Below are 18,413 nucleotides of genomic sequence, written 5' to 3'. Positions count from 1 at the left end.
CACTTGTTTATGTTTATGCTGATGATTATCTACATATGACTTATAATATTGTATATACTTGTATGCTTATGAGCCACACGGCTTAAAGGAAATAAACTACTACAAAAAAATAAACATAAAATTTTGAAGGCTAGCCAAATAGTTATTGACAGTTTTAATTTTGTTTTTTGTTTAATGAAACTACTAAAGCACATTGATGAATTAATCATCAGATATTGAATGTCAAACATTTGGTAATTTTGACATGTAGTCATTAGAGGATACCCACAGACAGGACAGCACATAACACGGCCTTTGACCAGTGGTGGGGACGGGACATAGCCCAATGGTAAAGCGCACACCTGATGCGCGGTCGGTCTAAGATCGATCCCCATCGGTGGGCCCATTGAGCTATTTCTCGTTTCAACCAGTGCACCACAACTGGTATACCAAAGGCCGCGGTACGTGCTATTCTGTCTGTGGGATGGCGCATATAAAAGATCCCTTGCTACTAATGGAAAACGTAGCAGATTTCCTTTCTATGACTGTGTCAAAATCACCATATGTTTGACATCCAATAGCCGATTATTAATAAATCAATGTGCTCTAGTGGTGTCGTTAAACAAAACAAATGTTTACGCTTTGACCAGTGGTAGTGCACTGTGGAACGAGAAAACAAAATATCCTCCAAGGTGGTTCGATCCTGCGACGCAAGCACCTCAAGTATAGAATCCGGGTCGTTTCGCCCTAAAACCATTTCGAACTCTGCGTTGTTTCGCCCTTAGTCCTATTCACCCTCATTCGTACCGAGTCGTTTCGCCCCACAAAATAAATATATTTATTATAGTTTTGAAGTCTGTTTTTTCCTTCTATTTATTCATTATTCATTACCAAATATTAGGTAATTTTCTGTCTTTGGATATTAATGCTTTATCAGCTGTTTACTTTCTGTCAGCTGAAGCTAGGCGAAATCAACATACCGTATTCGGCATTTTAACCTCAGCTGGGTATGTAGTGTATTTAATAAGAAACCACAGCACATCAGTAGTATGCAGTGTGACTGTTCATAAATTAATTATTAATGTGAATACATTGTCTGTATATTGTCTAAGGCTTATACATATTTCATGTATATGGCTTGAGTAAAAGATATTGGAAAAAAAAAAAAAAATTTTTTTACTTTTATCTGTAAATATAAACACGCAATGTGTGACACTTAAAAATCAATGGATATAGGATAAACCAATGAATAGATGTACTTTATTAACAAAATAAAAATTAGGGCGAATCGAAACATGGGGCGAAACGACTCGGTTAGAGGTACGAATCGACCCTGTTCAAAACAACTCGGGTGAACTAATAATAAGGGCGAATAGACCTGTTACCGTATAAAAAGTATGGTGAATGTAACTTTGTTATTTCACATCCAATACTATATGGATATGTCACCTTTAGTCAAACTTAAAGGCCTATAGGTTAAATATTGTTAACATGGCAACAGATTAAAAAAAAAAAATGTGATGCCAAAAATTAAGTTGCCCCCCCCCCCCCCCCAAAAAAAAAAAAGAAAAAAAAAGAAGAAGATAACCATACTGAATATGGTATGGTCTAAAACGTATGGCGACTGTAATTTTAATATTTCACCCATTACTATATGGATATGTGTCACATTTAGTGAAAATTTAAGTCCGTAGGTCAAATATTGTTAAAATATAGCAACAGATTCAAAATACTGTAAGTTAAAAAAAATGCGATGCCCAAAACAGTGAACTGTTTATTAACCTTTGTTTACCATGGGCCTACAGTTTTCACTGAACGTGGTAAATATCCATATAGTAATGATTGTGAAAGATTAAAACTAGTCCCCTCCCATTTTAAATAATGGGTTACCGGGTGGGTTTTTTTTTGTTTTTTTGTTTTTTTGGTGTGACGGTACATGCTCTTATCTTTTCGCCTGTGGCGATGTTAATTGTTTTAGAGGGCCGTGTGCAGCTTGGTTACGTAATATCCCCGCGCGACGGTGGTAGAGCTGCGTCCCAATATGCACTTAGACCAGATGTGGAGGCCATGTGGCCAGTAGTTACGTAATAACTCCGGTAGTGCGGTTTACGACCTGGGCATTTCTAGCGAACTGGCGACAGTAAGTCTGGACATCTAAGAAAAAATACCGTCCCTGAGAGTTGTGGAAATATCACATGATAGGTGAGGTACCGCGTTGTGCCCCCAGGCGATATTCGCCGTCTCTGAGATTTTTGAATAAATAGATAGGATTTTAGATATATCGGGGAGAAACATTGGAAGGCTCCCGGGGAACGTTGTCCGATTGGACTGGTAAATATATTTTTCTGCTCTGTTGTATAACCTTGATGTGATTGATGTGACTTTAAATATTTTAATACAGTATTATACCAATATTATTTAGACAGTGTCTCCGGTAATCTGACGAAGTAAATTGTAGGCTTCACTGTTCTAAAATATTAAAGCTTAGCCAGTCATCCTAGAGGACCTAGGTAAACTGTAGGTTATTGTCTTTATTGGGATATGTACCAGTATTAATTCTGTATTACAAGGTTACTGAATGAGTAGTTAAGGGTTAATTAAAAATTAACCAGTTAGGAATAGAGTTGTAATTCCTTTATTAATTAAGTTCCCCTGGCAGCCTTTCTGAATTATCACTCGTGTGTGTGTTGTATCACGGTGAAGTGTTTAAAATATTGTGTAAACTAGACACCTAGTGATTAACTAATTAAGTGATTAGTTCTGGGTTGTTATTACATTGTTGTTGTTAATTAACTACTGCGGCAAGTACATTTGTCAGCGTAGTGTTAATACAGATTCCAAAGTGTATTGTGTTTTGTTGTGTTTTCTAGTGAACTAAACGTGCTATATTAACTATATTTATATAAGATCTTATCTCTGATTATACCTAAAGCCGAGCCACTCGGGTATTAGACTGCCCGATACAGAGAGATCTAATAGATATACAGTTAGAAGAGATATTTGGATAATCGTGTTTTATTCAGTTACGGGTATTATAGGATCGCCGTGACATTTGGATTTTTTTTTTTTTTATTATTATTATTATTAATTTATTTTTATTTATTTTATTTAAAAAAAAAAAATTGGGGGGGGGGGGGGAATTCACATCGACTTCGTTTTTATATTCTTTTTAGCGCAATGCATACTGGGGGGGGGGGGGGGGGGACAAGATTTCATCCAACATAAAACATGGTGATAGCGAAGTTTTTCATCTGAAACGTGTAATAAGCGCACGGAAGGAGCGCACGGAAGGAGCGTACGTTTCGTTACGGACGGGAACGGCTAAAGAGACATCTACGAATACTTTCCTTTTTGACTATACTGTTGTCAACAAAACCAAAAATAACTGGACTAAATCGTAATGGTATATGCTATAAGCATATCCGAGAATTAACACGCGATTTCAGATTACGTAAAATTTTTTTAATAATAATAATAATAAAAAGAATAATAATTTGCAGAGAGTAGCAAGTAAAAGCGACTTGTACGTCATGAATCACACTCGGCTTGCTTTTCTCTAGTGTGAACACATGATTCGATGTGACATTGATGCAAAACAAACCACTTTAATTTTGTATTGTCAAAGCGAATTACATATGGACAGGGTTATAATGTTATCTCTTCTGTCTAAATAATATCAGTGTTGAAAATTAGCAGTCGCCCGGTCGCCCGTGGCTACCTTTATTGGCTAAGGGCGACTAAGAATTTTTACAAAGGTAGTCCGTTGGGCGACCATCGATTTTAGGGTCTGGCAAGTATGGTACTAGTTAAAAAAAGAAACACACTGATACTGAATCCAATGACAAAACACACTACACATCTGGAAGCACAATACATAGAACATGTTCTATATTTTGACAGCACCAACATAATGAATAAAGATAAAATTCATATAAGAACATATTAATTTATTAAGTTTTAAACCCGGTATGGGTTTTATACCGTCTCAAATAAAAAAAATTGGGGGTAACAGTGCAGTGTAAATTAAAACAAAAATTATTTACAAATTACCATCAAACTACAAAGGTTAACTCTTTTTTTTCTAATACATGTTTTAAGGCAGTTGATTACGGTAATCTGAATGACAACCGTAATACATGCTCAGAGCTGGATCTCTGCACAAAGCAGAATCGAATGGGCATTTGGCGAAATAGTGGACGATTCCATGAATCTCTAGTGCCTCGACTATAGAACAGCCACTCCCGAGGGAATTTCACCCATCTTGCATCCCCACAAAGTTTATTCCATCCCTCTTGCACCGCCACAAAGTTTATTCCATCCCTCTTGCATCGCCAGAGGACTGCCACTCTCAGACTAGTTTACTAAAGCACACGCAGTTCTACCTTTAGTCTCTTTGTATTGCATTAGCTTTTACCCTGTATTAAATATGTGATTTATGTATAATTTAATGGTATCCTGTAAAAAAACATGTTTATTTATACTGGATTTCTTTTTTAATTTTTTTTTTAATTTGAGTTGGTATGGGTTTAAAACATGTTTTTGTATTAATTTTAACTTTTTTCATTATGAAGTTAAATGCCAATTCATCGGTTTTCTTCAACGCAAACAACTACATATGGTGAGCACGTGGCTATTATCCAACACAAAAAAAAAACCCTCTTGGTTTGGAGGGCTAGTTGAATTTGAGAAGGGCCAATAAGATTTTTTTCTCAACTGACCCTGCTGGCGACCATCATTTTCATGTTAGTTTTTAACCCTGAAATATCCATTATGTTTGTCTTGTACAGGTTTCGGTTGATTAAACCAGACTTGGTGTTGCTGCCTCTGATAGGAGAGGTAAAGTCAAACAAGAGCCTTAAGTGTTGGAAAGATGCACACCCGGACCTCCAACACATACACACACTTTAAGACATGAAAAACACGGAATTAGAGTTAATAAAAAAAACGTGATTGTTCCTGCAAAAACTGGGGGCAACCATTTTGTTTTGTTTTCGTCGTGTCCGGTACTGTTTCGTAGTGACGTCAACTCCTACCAACTCCTGTATGCACAATGTAAACAAATGCCGTAATATACGACAAAATGCTTCCCTTTGATCAACCCTGACTTGTAAGATAATCATAAATGACTTGATAATATAAGGGGGATGAGACGTAGCTCAGTGGTACAACACTCACCTGATGCACGATCGATTCCTGTCAGTGGGTCCATTGGGCTATTTCTTGTTTCAGCCAGTGCTCCACAACTGGTGCAACAAAAACCATGGTATGTATTATCCTCACTGTGGGATGGTGCCATATAAAAGATCCCTTGTTGCTAATCAAAAAAGAGTAGCCCATGAAGTGGCAACAGCAGATTTCCCCTCTCAATATCTCTGTGGCCCTTAACCATATGTTCAACGCCATATAACCGTAAATAAAATGTGTTGAGTGCATATTAAATAAAACAGTTCTTTCCTTCTTGATAGTATAAGAAACTATTTAACTAAATATATTTCAACAGAACAAAATGGGGTTATAGTATTTTTCTCTCTCAAAAAATCCAAAGGAAAAAATGCATACTATTAGGCCTATTGGTAGGCTACATTGGAGCAAAAACAACCACCCATGATAACCAAGTGATAATTTTCTTTTATTTGGGACTATGTAATTGGTCAGTATTGTGATTTTAGATGGGATAGTCTACTTAATCAGTTTTGTACAGAATTATTTACAGTAATAAAGCCTGATGGCTGATAATGTTCATAACCATTTTAGGGGTGGCATACTGGGATGGATATTATTATAGAAAACTGCAATGCATGCCCGTTTCATCATCCCACAAAAATCAGGTACATTTATTTCTTCAGTTCTAAAACTAACTCCTAACATGACACGTTAAATATTATGTAACCACTGGCTCACCAGAGGGCGTTTTCACTGGGATATATAATAGCCATCACATTTAACGGTTTTATTAATTAAATATAACAATATACTTGTTGATATTAAGCAATAAGGTGCATTATATATTGTTGAATATGCATACCAGTCCAAAGAAGGAAATGTTTTATTTATTTAACGACGCACTCAACATAGTTTATTTACGGTTATATGGCGTAGGACATATGGTTAAGGACCACACAGATACTGAGGGAGGAAACCCACTTCATGGGCTACTCTTTTCGATTAGCAGCAAGGGATCTTTTATATGTACCATCCCATAGACAGGATAACACATACCACGCCCTTTGATATACCAGTCGTGGTGCACTGGCTGGAGTGATAAAAAGCCCAATGAGCCCACCAACGGGGATCGATCCCAGACCGACCAAGCATCAAGCAAACACTTTACAAATAGGCTACATCCCGCCCCCGATTCAAGGATAGTCAGTCTTTTTTTAAGTAGAGATATGATCTGGAAAACTAATTTTTTTTGGTCCAGGTTATGAATTTCCTCACATAGCAATAAAATGGTTTGAACAAATGTTTTATAAAGCCCGAGTCTCCATATTTTCTTAGATTATTTTTTCATACACCATTTGCCAGTCCAAATACAAAGTGTATGTGACAAATGGTATACAACAAAAATTAATCCAGGTAACACTGTCGCATTACTAGCCTCAGTGGCGTCATGGTCAGGCCATCAGTCAACAGGCTGGTAAGGTACTGGGTTCGGATCCCAGTCGAGGCATGACATTTTAAATCCAGATACCGACTCCAAACCCTGAGTGAGTGCTCCGCAAGGCTCAATGGGTAGGTGTAAACCACTTGCACCGACCAGTGATCCATAATTGGTTCAACAAAAGCCATGGTTTGTGCTATCCTGCCTGTGGCAAGCGCAAATAAAAGATCCCTTGCTGCTAATCGGAAAGAGTAGCCCATGAAGTGGCGACAGCGGGTTTCCTTTCAAATTCTGTGTGGTCCTTAACCATGTCTGACGCCATGTAACCGTAAATAAAATGTGTCGAGTGCATCGTTAAATAAAACATTTCTTTCTTTCATTGTCCCATTGTGCCATTTTAATTTTTGTTGCACCCATTTGGTCATGTTTTAGCTTTGTCACTCTATTAGTCAGTGACACTGTCAAAATGCAACAGCACAAGCAAGCCACTATAAGTTAATTACATTGCTTTTAATGGTCATTCCCAATGTCCTGGACAGACAGCCCAGATAGCTGTGTGTGCCCAGGACAGTGTGCTTGAACCTTAATTGGATATAAGCACTAAAATAAGTTGAAATGAAATGAAAAATAGTCATAATAACTGGTCAATAACACAGTGGTTGCAGCATAAATATCATTTGATTGATTTCACTGGAACATCCACCACAAATCACTTACGTTTGTACCTTACAATGGCTATGTTACACAATTGTAAACTGTAATAGTAAAAGTGCTTCCATTTGGGGGGTGGGGGGGGGGGGTGGGTGGGCAGTGTGGGTAGGATGTAGCCTAGTGGTAAAACGTTTACTAGATGCACGGTCGATCTAGGATCAATCCCCATCGGTGGTCCCATTGGGCTATTTCTCGTTCCAGCCAGTAGTGCTTCTCGTTACAGCCAGTGCTTCACAACTGGTATAACAAAGGTCGTGGTATGTGCTATCCTGTCTGTAAAAAGGTGCATGTAAAAGATCCCTTGCTGCTAATCAAAAAGAGTAGCCCATGAAGTGGCAACAGCGGGTTTCCTCTCTCAATATCCGTGTGGTCCTTAACCATATAACCATAAATAAAATGTGTTGAGTGAGTCATTAAATAAAACATTTCTTTCTTTTTTCTTTCCATTTTTAGGATCAACAAAATTGCTTTTTAACTTAGTCAGCCCATTTCATTTTACATAACCTGTTACGACCATGTAAATCATGCACTAAATTTAATATGCGAACGAAATGAAATGATTGTTCACCCAATTTTCTGAGGCCTAGGGTAGTTTACGAGAATGTAAGTAGAGATGTGTGTCACTTAGAAGAGCTGTTGAAAAGTTAAGACACCACTTGAGCACATTGCTTTATTAATCATCGGATACTGGATGTCAAACATTTGGTAATTTTGACACTCTCAGAGAGGAAACCTGCTAGATTGTTCCATTAGTAGCAAGGTATCTTTTATATGCACCATCCTACATACTGGATAGCACATACCATGGCCTTTGATATATCAGTCGTGGTGCACTGGCTGGTGTGAGAAATAGTCCAATGGGCCCACCGACGGGAATCGATCCCAGACCGACTGCCCATCAAGCGAATGCTATACAAATATGCTACATCCCGCCCCCGATTCAAGGATAGTCAGTATTTTTTAAGCAGAGATATGATCTGGAAAGCTATAACCGTTTTTTTGGTCCAGGTTATGAATTTTCTCAAATAGCAGTGAAATGGTTTGAAGAAATCTATTATAAAGCCTGAGTCTCCATTTTTTCTTAGTTTATATTTTTTTTCATGCACCACTTACCAGTCCAAATACAAAGTGTGTGACAAATGGTACACAACAAAATTAATCCAGGTAACATCGTCGCATTGTGCATTTTTATATGTTGTTTCACCCACTTGGTCATGTTTTAGCTTTGTCACTCTTATTAGTCAGTGACACTGTCAAAATGCAATATAGCACAAGCAAGCCACTATTAAAAAAAAAAAAAAGAGAAAGAAATGTTTTACTTAACGATGCACTGAACACATTGTATTTACAGTTATATTGCGTCAGACATATGGTTAAGGACCACACAGATATTAAGAGAGGAAACCCGCTGTCACCACTTCGTGGGCTACTCTTTTCGATTAGCAGCAAGGGATCTTATATGCACCATCCCACAGACAAGGTAGTACATACTGTGGCCTTTGATATACAAGTTGTGGTGCACTGGCTGGAACGAGAAATAGCCCAATGGGCCCACCGACGGGAATCGATACCGGGAATCGATACCAGAGCGACCGCTTTACCACTGGGCTACGTCCCGCCCCCCCCCCCCCCCCTCCCAAGCCACTATAAGTTAATTACATTACTTTTAATGGTCATTTCCACTGTCCTGGACAGACAGCCCAGATAGCTGAGTGTGTGCCCAGGACAGTGTGCTTGAACCTTAATTGGATACAAGTACGAAAATAAGTTGAAATGAAATGACAAATAGTCATTATAACTGGTCAATAACACAGTGGTTGCAGCATAAATATCACTGGAACATACACCACAAATCACTTACGATTGTACCGTACCCAAATGTAAACTGTTTTAGTAAAAGTGCTTCCAGTTTTGGGGGGCGGTGGGATGTAGCCCAGTGGTAAAGCGTTCGCTAGATGCACGGTTGGTCTAAGATCGATCCCTGTTGGTGGCTATTTCTCGTTCACAACTGGTGAAACAAAGGCTGTGGTATGTGCTATTCTGTATGGGAAGGTGCATATAAAAGACCCCTTGCTGCTAATCGAAAAGAGTAGCCTATGAAGTGAGGACAGCAGGTTTTCTCTCTCAATATCTGAGTATATCTTAACCATATGTCTGACGCCATATAACTGTAAATAAAATGTGTTGAGTGTGTCGTTAAATAAACATTTCTTTCTTTTTTCTTTCTATTTTTAGGATTGACCAAAAAAAAAAAATATTCAGTCAGCCCATTTCATTTTACATAACCTGTTACGACCATGTAAATCATGCACTAAATTTAATATGCGAATGAAATGAATGATTGTTCACCTAATTTTCAGAGGACTGGGGTAGTTTACGAGAATGTAAGTAGAGATGTGTCACTTGGATGAGCTGTTGAAAAGTTAAAGACACCACTAGAGCACATTGCTTTATTAATCATTTATTAATCATCGGATGTTGGATATCAAACATTTGATAATTTTGATAGTTTCAGAGAGGAAACCCGTTACATTTTTCCATTAGTAGCAAGGGATCTTTTATATGCACCATCCTATATACAGGATAGCACATACCACGGCTTTTGATATACCAGTTGTGGTGCACTGTTTGGAACGAGAAATAACCCAATATTTCCTACGGGAATTGATCCTAGTCTGACTGCATAAGGCAAGCACTTTAACCACTGGGCTATCTCCTGCCTGTAAGATCTGTCGCGGGTTTGTGTTGTAAAAACATGCAAATATGTCAACAAAAATCTCACCTCAATATCTTAAGGCATTGTTTAAAAAACAAAACACCATCTGAAAACTATATGTGGAACAGACAGTCACAGACAGGAGGGAGATAAAACCTATAGTCCCTTCTGGTTAAACCGGTAGGGGACTAAACACAAACAACAACAACAACAACAACAACCAACAGAATAACAACATTTAAGAATTCAACAATGACCATTTATCTGTAGTTTACTAGAGCATGCACAGACATACATATAGTATAATTCCAAAAGCAGAATCTCAAAACAGTCAATGATCAATTAAACAAAAATGAGGGGGGAAAAAAATGAAGTTGATGCTAAAATACCCTACATTTTATTTAAAATTTGTGTCATGACATAAATTTTAAGGTGTTTTCATTGTGGAAATGTTTGTTTTGTTTTCTAATAGTTTACCTTTCAAAACAAAAAGAGACACAAACCCACCTCAATACAACTACATACCAAATTTCATTATAATTATCTAAGGCACCTAAACAAATGGTATATTTTAATTTTACAGTAATTTTTTTTAGTATCTTCAAATAATGAAACAAAACAAAGTTATAATTTTTACAATAATTTGATGGATATGACCTACTTGATTATGTGTAACAGTTCTATTTAAAAAATGTACTCAGAAAAATACATAAAAATAAAACAATAGATTTCAAATCTTAAACTAATTAGTGCTCACAATTAAAGTAAATGTATTTTGATCCACTGCTACAAAATGTCTTTAAAATCACTATCCTGTAACATCTTTTATCCCATGCCATTAACAGAGCTTCATAGTTGCATGCTCAGACCTAAGTATAACAACAACCAAAAAGTTAAAATACCAAAATCAAATGACGAACTACCAGACATACACAGGGCTTGTAGAATTTTTATAAAATCAACTAGCCATGGGATCAGTGATTTTAAAAATGTACTAGCCACAATTAAAAATTCACTAGCCCTACTTTACTTTAAGTTAATACAATTTTACTAAATAATAGTAATAATCAGATATAATACCTAAAGAGGGAGATAGAGCTCAAAAACACTAACATTGGGAGGTGGGGTGGGGCAGGATATTAACTGCAACATTTGACCAAAAATAATTCACTAGCCGTTGGGCATGGCAATAGTAGTTATTTACTAGCCCAACATTGAATATCATAAGCCATGGGAGTGGGGTTACCATAATCTAGAAGCCCTGTTGATACAATATCCATTTAAATCTTATGAATGACAATTTGTTGAGACATTTTATGGCTTAAAAACATGATCATCTGACGGTTATAAAATACTAGTCCATTCCAATGTAACATTTTAAAAATCTATTGAACAGAATTTGAACATTAAAAATTCAAGAATAAAAGTTTTAAATTTTCATGTTAATCGGACAGACCTATAAACTGGAGGTTTTTCTTCTTTTTTATCCATACATGATTTCTTTCAGATGTGCAGATATTTTCTTTATGCATCTTATAATTGTAACAGAATCCGGTTATGATCATCTCTAACACAGAAGTCAAATGACAGCCGTTTGCTTTTCATCTCAGAGAATGCAGGGATTTTTTCACTTGCAGAGGTACTGCACCCCTGATCCAACCTTCCGTCGCTTTCTTGCATTCAGGTCCTCGAAAAATTCTCGAATATCCTCTTCCCTGACGATCTAAAAAACCCCAACAAAAACACAACTTTTATTACACATCTATTTAATATAACAAGCAATACATATCCATAATTATGTGAAAAATGGGTAAATTGTCATGAAAGTCAAACTTAATATGCAACAGTACATAATAAAGCTATACACAAGTCAGGAAAACTAAATTTTCGTATCTCCTCAAGACCCAAAACTAAATTTTCGTATCTCCTCAAGACCCAAAACTGAGTGAAATATGGGTAAATCATCATGAAAGTCAAGCTTGATCTGTAACGGTATGATAAAGCTATACAAATTTCAGCTTAGTATCTTGAGGGATTAGGAAAAGAAATCCAGTTCAAGGTCTATAATTGTAAAAAATGGGTAAATCGCCATGAAATTCAAACCTGATCTGTAACAATATATGATAAAAATAGATACACATTTTTTTAGATCAATATCTTGAGGTATTACGGGAAAATAAGTTTGGAAATAGGGATTTATCCAGGTGCTGTACGGTACCAAACATCGGCACCTTCCCAAAAGCAAATGTCACAGAAAGTCCCCAATTTCTTGGCTATAAATTCCCAATTATTTACCAATCTCATATCAAAATCTAATCATCATCAATATATACCATCTAAAAAATTTCAGTTTTTTAAAAGTATATGTAATTGACACTACCGTATATTCCAAGAAAACCCCCCCATGAACCACAATATAATGCGCACTGTTTTTTTTAAACCACAAAACTGACGGTGAATGCAAGATTTGCCATTTTTCTCCTATCACCAAAATTAACTAAAAGTGAAAGCAGCGGTATATTCAAGAAACAAAACTGAAGTTAGAAGAGGTTCTAGATTATAGTAGCCCAGTGTTACTGCAAGCAGGGTAAAAGGGTAAAATTAACTAAAAGTGAAAGCAGCGGTATATTGAAGAAACAAAACTGAAGCTAGAAGAGCTTCTAGATTATAGTAGCCCAGTGTTACTGCAAGCAGGGTAAAAGGGTAAAATTATGTACCCAAAAATAAGTCGTGTAAAATTACATGCCCAAAATAAATCCTTTTTTTTTTGGCACCATACAGTCCGTATCAGTATCAGTCTCACACTTTGAAGTTTTAAGTCTTCAACAAAGACTTGGAGAAAAACTATGTCCTTTGTTGAAACAACACATTCTCTTGAACAAAAATAGCTGATAGAAAGACCCGTTTTATAATACCATAAAAAAAAGATAAAAAAGTGACGATAACGATGGCGTCTATGCAAGCTTTTAATATATGACTGGTACTTTATCTTTGCTATACAATCAGAAAACAATTGTTTAATAGACATCTTCGAAGACGTACCAATCCAATCAAAACTCCCATGCCTATTTAATTTATTATTACTTAGAAACAGTCCACTTTTGTAAGGTAATAGATCACAACGTCTGATAGGGCCAACTCATTTATACTGTTCTATAGTTACGAAAAAAAGAAGAAGGGAATTGAATTAAATAGTGGCTTCTGAGCCTACACAAATGAACTCATTACAAAAATCAGCGAAGTCGGTAGAATTGTCTCGATTAGTTCATAACTGTTAGCCTACAAAGCTTACGTGAGGTCCCAAATATGGCAAGCGTATAACTTTCCAATTTCTTTAAAAAAGAAATGAAATTTAGACAAACACAATAGAGATATTTTGCATTCCTATTACGCATGCGCGCGAAGAGTAAAGTCCCTTGACAAAACAGACTGAAACTAGTCTATTTACAAATTGGGGGGCATGACAGACAGGTTGTTATGGGCGACTTGAGTAGCTTCGTAGGAGACTTTTAAACTTTGGCAACTAACATGTACATATTTTGAATTAGATGGTATAATGGCCGTAGAAAATGGTCCGCTGAAATTTACAGCGGAATGGTTCAAATTAAAAAGCAGTGCAACAACTTGGACAAAGTCTTTGCGACTCGTACCCGAGGGTTTTGATAACGCCAGATTAAAAGACTATCTCGTAAAAAGTGTAAACAAAACATTTGACAGATTCCATAGGTTATGGCATCGACAGGTTATGGCATCGATCGATATATATATATTTGAGAGAGAGAGTAAAGTAAAGTTTGTTTTATTTAACAACGCCACTGGAGCACATTGATTTTTTATCTTATCATCGGCTATTGGACATCAAACATATGGTCATTCTGACACTGTGTTTTAGAGGAAACCAGCTGTCGCCACATAGGCTACTCTTTTTACGACAGGCAGCAAGGGATCTTTTATTTGCGCTTCCCACAGACAGGATAGCACAAACCATAGCCTTTGTTGAACCAGTTATGGATCACTGGTCGGTGCAAGTGGTTTACACCTACCCATTGAGCCTTGCGGAGCACTCACTCAGGGTTTGGAGTCGGTATCTGGATTAAAAATCCCATGCCTCGACTGGGATCCGAACCGAGTACCTACCAGCCTGTAGACCGATGGCCTGCCACGACACCACCGAGGCCGGTTGAGAGAGAGAGAGAGAGAGAGAGAGAGAGAGAGAGAGAGAGAGAGAGAGAGAGAGAGAGAGAGAGAGAGAGAGAGAGAATATATATATATATATATATATACACACACACATGTATATATACAGTCAAACCTGTCTTAAGCGGCCACACAAGGGAGTAGATAAATGTGGCTGCTTAAGACAGGTGGCCGCTGAGTACAGGTTGCCACATATTTAGTCTTTAAAACATTTGTTGTTGTTTCTTGTTTTACCATCTGTACTGCTAATTAATGGATGTGTGCTTCATAGTCGACTATAAATCAACTTTTGACATGTTGTCTCCTTCAGAAATAATGCAAATAGAATATATTAAATTAACAGTTCTCCACAAGTTTGTTTTCTTTTTCCATTTAATTATTTATTCCGACTTCATGCGATGTATTGTCATAGTAAGTGAATCTACAAATGTCAAGCGTAGCGTGCCCAGAGGCAATTAGATACATGTCAGATTCATACTTCCTTAACTGATACACAGTGGAGATGTTGGGACTGTTGGGTGTTGAAGGTAGGTGCCGTCCTGTTTACCTATACACACATTTTTATACAGTGTCAACATGAACGCATTGAGTATTATACAAAATATATTTATTTTCTTTACTGTTAATGTGTTTTCCGCCATATCTAAGTATATAAAATACTAGACGGACCTGTGTAGGAACGTCCTGTACAGAGCCGTCATCACTCTATATATATTTATATATCATTATTATTATTATTATTATTTAAGGAGTGTCTATTATTTCTTTTACGTTCATCGGGGTATGAACAAAATAAATCATCCGTAAACTGTGTGAATCGGCGAAGCCGTTCTCACATAAGTTTGCGGATGATTTTTTTGTTCATACCTAGATGAACGTAAAAGTAATAAGAAACAATACTTATAATTAAATTTGAAACATACTGAGTAATAATAACATTAAAAGTTCATATATACATATTGAGTATTGTCCGAAATATACATATATTTTCTGTATATACAAAATATATATTTATTTTATTTTATTTACGGTTTACTACCATATCTAAGTAGAGAATACTAGACTGCCCTGTATAGGAACGTTCTGTACAGAGCTGTCCTGACTACATATATCTTTTTTATATATTTACACATGCACACGTTATATATTTTATTGAGTATAATCCGAAATATACATATATTTTCTTTATATACAAAATATATATTTATTTTCTTTACTGTTAATGTGTTTTCCACCATATCTAAGTATACTAGACCGCCCTGTGTAGGAACGTCCTGTACAGAACCGGTAAGACTTTGGTCCCTTATACGTTCACTGGCTTCCCTCCTACAAAATGTGCCGAACAAACCCTCGTACTTAGAGTAACATTAAAATCGTTTTCTACGTGAAACGATTACCCACATTACTCTTGGAACTCTGGCTGCTTTTCTACTTGACAACTTATTTTGCATTTATGATGATGTCTAAAATTATGGTGTGGTTTTTTTAAGATTATCTTTATTATGGCATCCCACGTTTGAAATATAATCCTTTGTAATGACAGATTTTGTCAGAGTTGTATATTTTTTATCAACAACATTGGTAACGTTCTAGATCAATAACGTGATACAGACTTGACACAGATGTCATAGCTGTTCGTAACTGGTAGTGGTAGGTCAAATGATGTAACCAAATGTTAAGGGAGAGAGACTGTTTGCGTAATTGTTGAATTGAAAATGGAGAAAACTTGAGTGTTTTCTCTTTTATAGATACATTACCTGTCCTCAAACAAGTGCACCTCCCCCCCACGCAAGTGGTCTGGTCCGAACATCCCAACAGCCAATGGGATGGCCTAAATTCTTCTACTGTATACTGCTCTCTAGTTCCGGTCACATGACTGTAACTTCCTTCTTTTTCCATGAGCGCATCGCACGGAGAACAGGAAGCGGGGAGGCCCGGGCGGGATGAATCTTGAGGACAGGTAATGTATCTATAAAAGAGAAAACACTCAAGTTTTCTCCATTTCTATAGACATTACCTGTCCTCAAACAAGTGCAGCATTCAACAGATGGTGGTGGGTGCCGAGATCCGTAGATGCTTGTGATAACTCCCCAACCGGAAAGAGGCTGACTAGTGGAAGAATAAGGCCAACCTTGGTAAACCCTCCTCCTAGGGATGCCCGTCACAGACCAATGCAGGTGATGTTAGTAACAACAACCAGAATGGTGGCATCCGTCAGCAGTGGCGGTACGGCTCCTAGAACACATGAACCAGGAGGCGGAAGCCACATCTTATGCTGGTTCTGACAGGGTGGGAAGACGTAGCCACCAGGGATGCAGGTGTTAGGTAACCCTCACGTATTGAAGTGTTATAGTTTTTCAATAACAAGCGACAACCTAATGAGGTGCATCCGTCAGAACATTGAACAAAACAAGACCCCCGAATGTTTTCTGTCTAGTACACCAAAGATCTGTTAGTTCAATAACGACAGCCAATAACCACATGCAGTGAAGGGTTAAGGTTATCGAGACAAAAGTTCCGGCACCAGTGCGTGAACTGTGCAAAAGAACAAAAGTCTAAGCAATCCTCACCTGTCGATTCGGTGGACATCTCGGTATGCAGCCCAGAATCAGACAGACATCAACGGCGACGAGGATGGCTTGTATTCAACAGAGTCTGTGCAGCAACAACCGGACCCAGATGATGGAACCCCTCAACGTCTTCTGTGGAGATATCCCTCAGATAATAGTTGGCGAAGATGGAGTCCGTCGCCCAGAAACAGCCAGTGATGATGTGCTGAATGGATGTGTTGCAATGCAGGGACATCGTGGCAGCCAAGGCACGAAGTTCATGCGGATTGGAAGCAGACGGAGCAGGTAAACCCTCCTTCTGATACGCGGTCAGGATAGAAGACCGGATCCAGGTGGCCACCGTGTTCTTGGTAATATCCCTCAAACCGACTCTGGTTACAGGAAAGGAAAAGTCTTTTACGATGTTGTCGAAAAGATCTGGTCCTCTCGATGTACTGGTGCAAGGCTCTAACAGGGCACAACGCCAAGTCCTCAACGTCCGCCGGACCAACGATAGAGGAGAGGGCCTGCACAACATACGAGCGAGGCGCTTGGTCTGGTAACTGATTCTTTGCAATAAAGTTCATGAGTAACCCCAAGTTGACTGCACGCCGATCTCGGTGAAAACGTACCAAATCGACATCAAGAGCATGAAGTTCTGAGACACGAGCAGCTGTGGCGAAACCGAGTAAAAACACCGTCTTCCGTGTCAAATCTTGCAGGGAAGAGGACTCGATCGGCTCATAAGGTGCAGTCGATAACGCTCGTAACACCAAATTCAGGTCCCATCTTGGTGGCCGAAACCGGTGTACTTGATCTTCAAGGCGAAAACCTTTGATCATTTTATGGATCTCAGGAATACCCGATAACTTCGTTCCAGTAGTTACATCACGAACAGTAGCGATGACCGAAACGTACCCAGCGATGGTAGACCCCTTCAATCGTAAAGTGGTCCGCAGATATAGCAAAAAATCAGCAAGACGAGGTATCTGTATCGTCTGAGGTTTGATCTTTTTTTTTAACACACCATCGGTGAAAGCAAAGCCATCTGACGTTGTAAGCCGCAGTAGTAGATGATCTGTGCGCTTTCAAAATGGCCGCCGTAGACTGTGAAGAAAAACCTTTCTTCCTCAAACTCTTGGAGATAAAGTCCACGCGTGCAGTTGGAACAACTGCGGACGTGGATGGTACAGTCTTGACGTGGGATGCAGCAACAGATGATCCCAGTCTGGCAGCGGTAAAGGATGTGGATCGGCAAGACGTATTAGATCTGGATACCACATCCTGGATGGCCACATCGGAGCAATGAGCAACAGGCGACAATGGTACAGCTGAAACCTCTGAAGCACCCTTGGAAGGAGGATTGGTGGAGGAAAAGCGTACGCGTCCATCTGTTCCCAGCTGATGGCCAATGCGTCGAGATCCAGAGCTTCGGGATCCGGCACCGGAGACACGTAAACCCTCAGCTGATGGTTGAATCGTGTGGCGAAAAGATCGATGTTTGGTGTCCAAAGTCTGTCGCACACCCATCGAAACGCTTCCGGATGGAGCATCCACTCCGTCGGCTGTGGAGACGACGGCCGGGACAAAGTGTCGGCTAGTACATTGCAAACCCCTGGAATATGACGAGCCCGAAGTTGCAACGGAATTTCGTCGACCA

The 18,413-nt window shown here is 38.3% G+C and overlaps 1 protein-coding gene across 1 annotated transcript in view; it reads right to left on the bottom strand.

Moving 5' to 3' along the window:
• Positions 1–11,147: 11,147 nt before the first annotated feature.
• Positions 11,148–18,413, bottom strand: part of LOC121370060 (putative E3 ubiquitin-protein ligase UBR7) — a 45,685-nt gene continuing 38,419 nt past the window's right edge. The window contains exon 11 of the mRNA XM_041495160.1: positions 11,148–11,730. Within this exon, the coding sequence (XP_041351094.1) occupies positions 11,635–11,730 (96 nt within the window). The 3' untranslated portion in view covers positions 11,148–11,634. The remainder of the gene's footprint in view (positions 11,731–18,413) is intronic.

Source organism: Gigantopelta aegis, chromosome 4 (genome assembly GCF_016097555.1).
Source record: "Gigantopelta aegis isolate Gae_Host chromosome 4, Gae_host_genome, whole genome shotgun sequence".
NCBI lineage: Eukaryota > Metazoa > Mollusca > Gastropoda > Neomphalida > Peltospiridae > Gigantopelta > Gigantopelta aegis.
The sequence above is the reverse complement of the archived record's forward strand: the minus strand, read 5'-3'. Positions and strand labels throughout refer to the sequence as shown.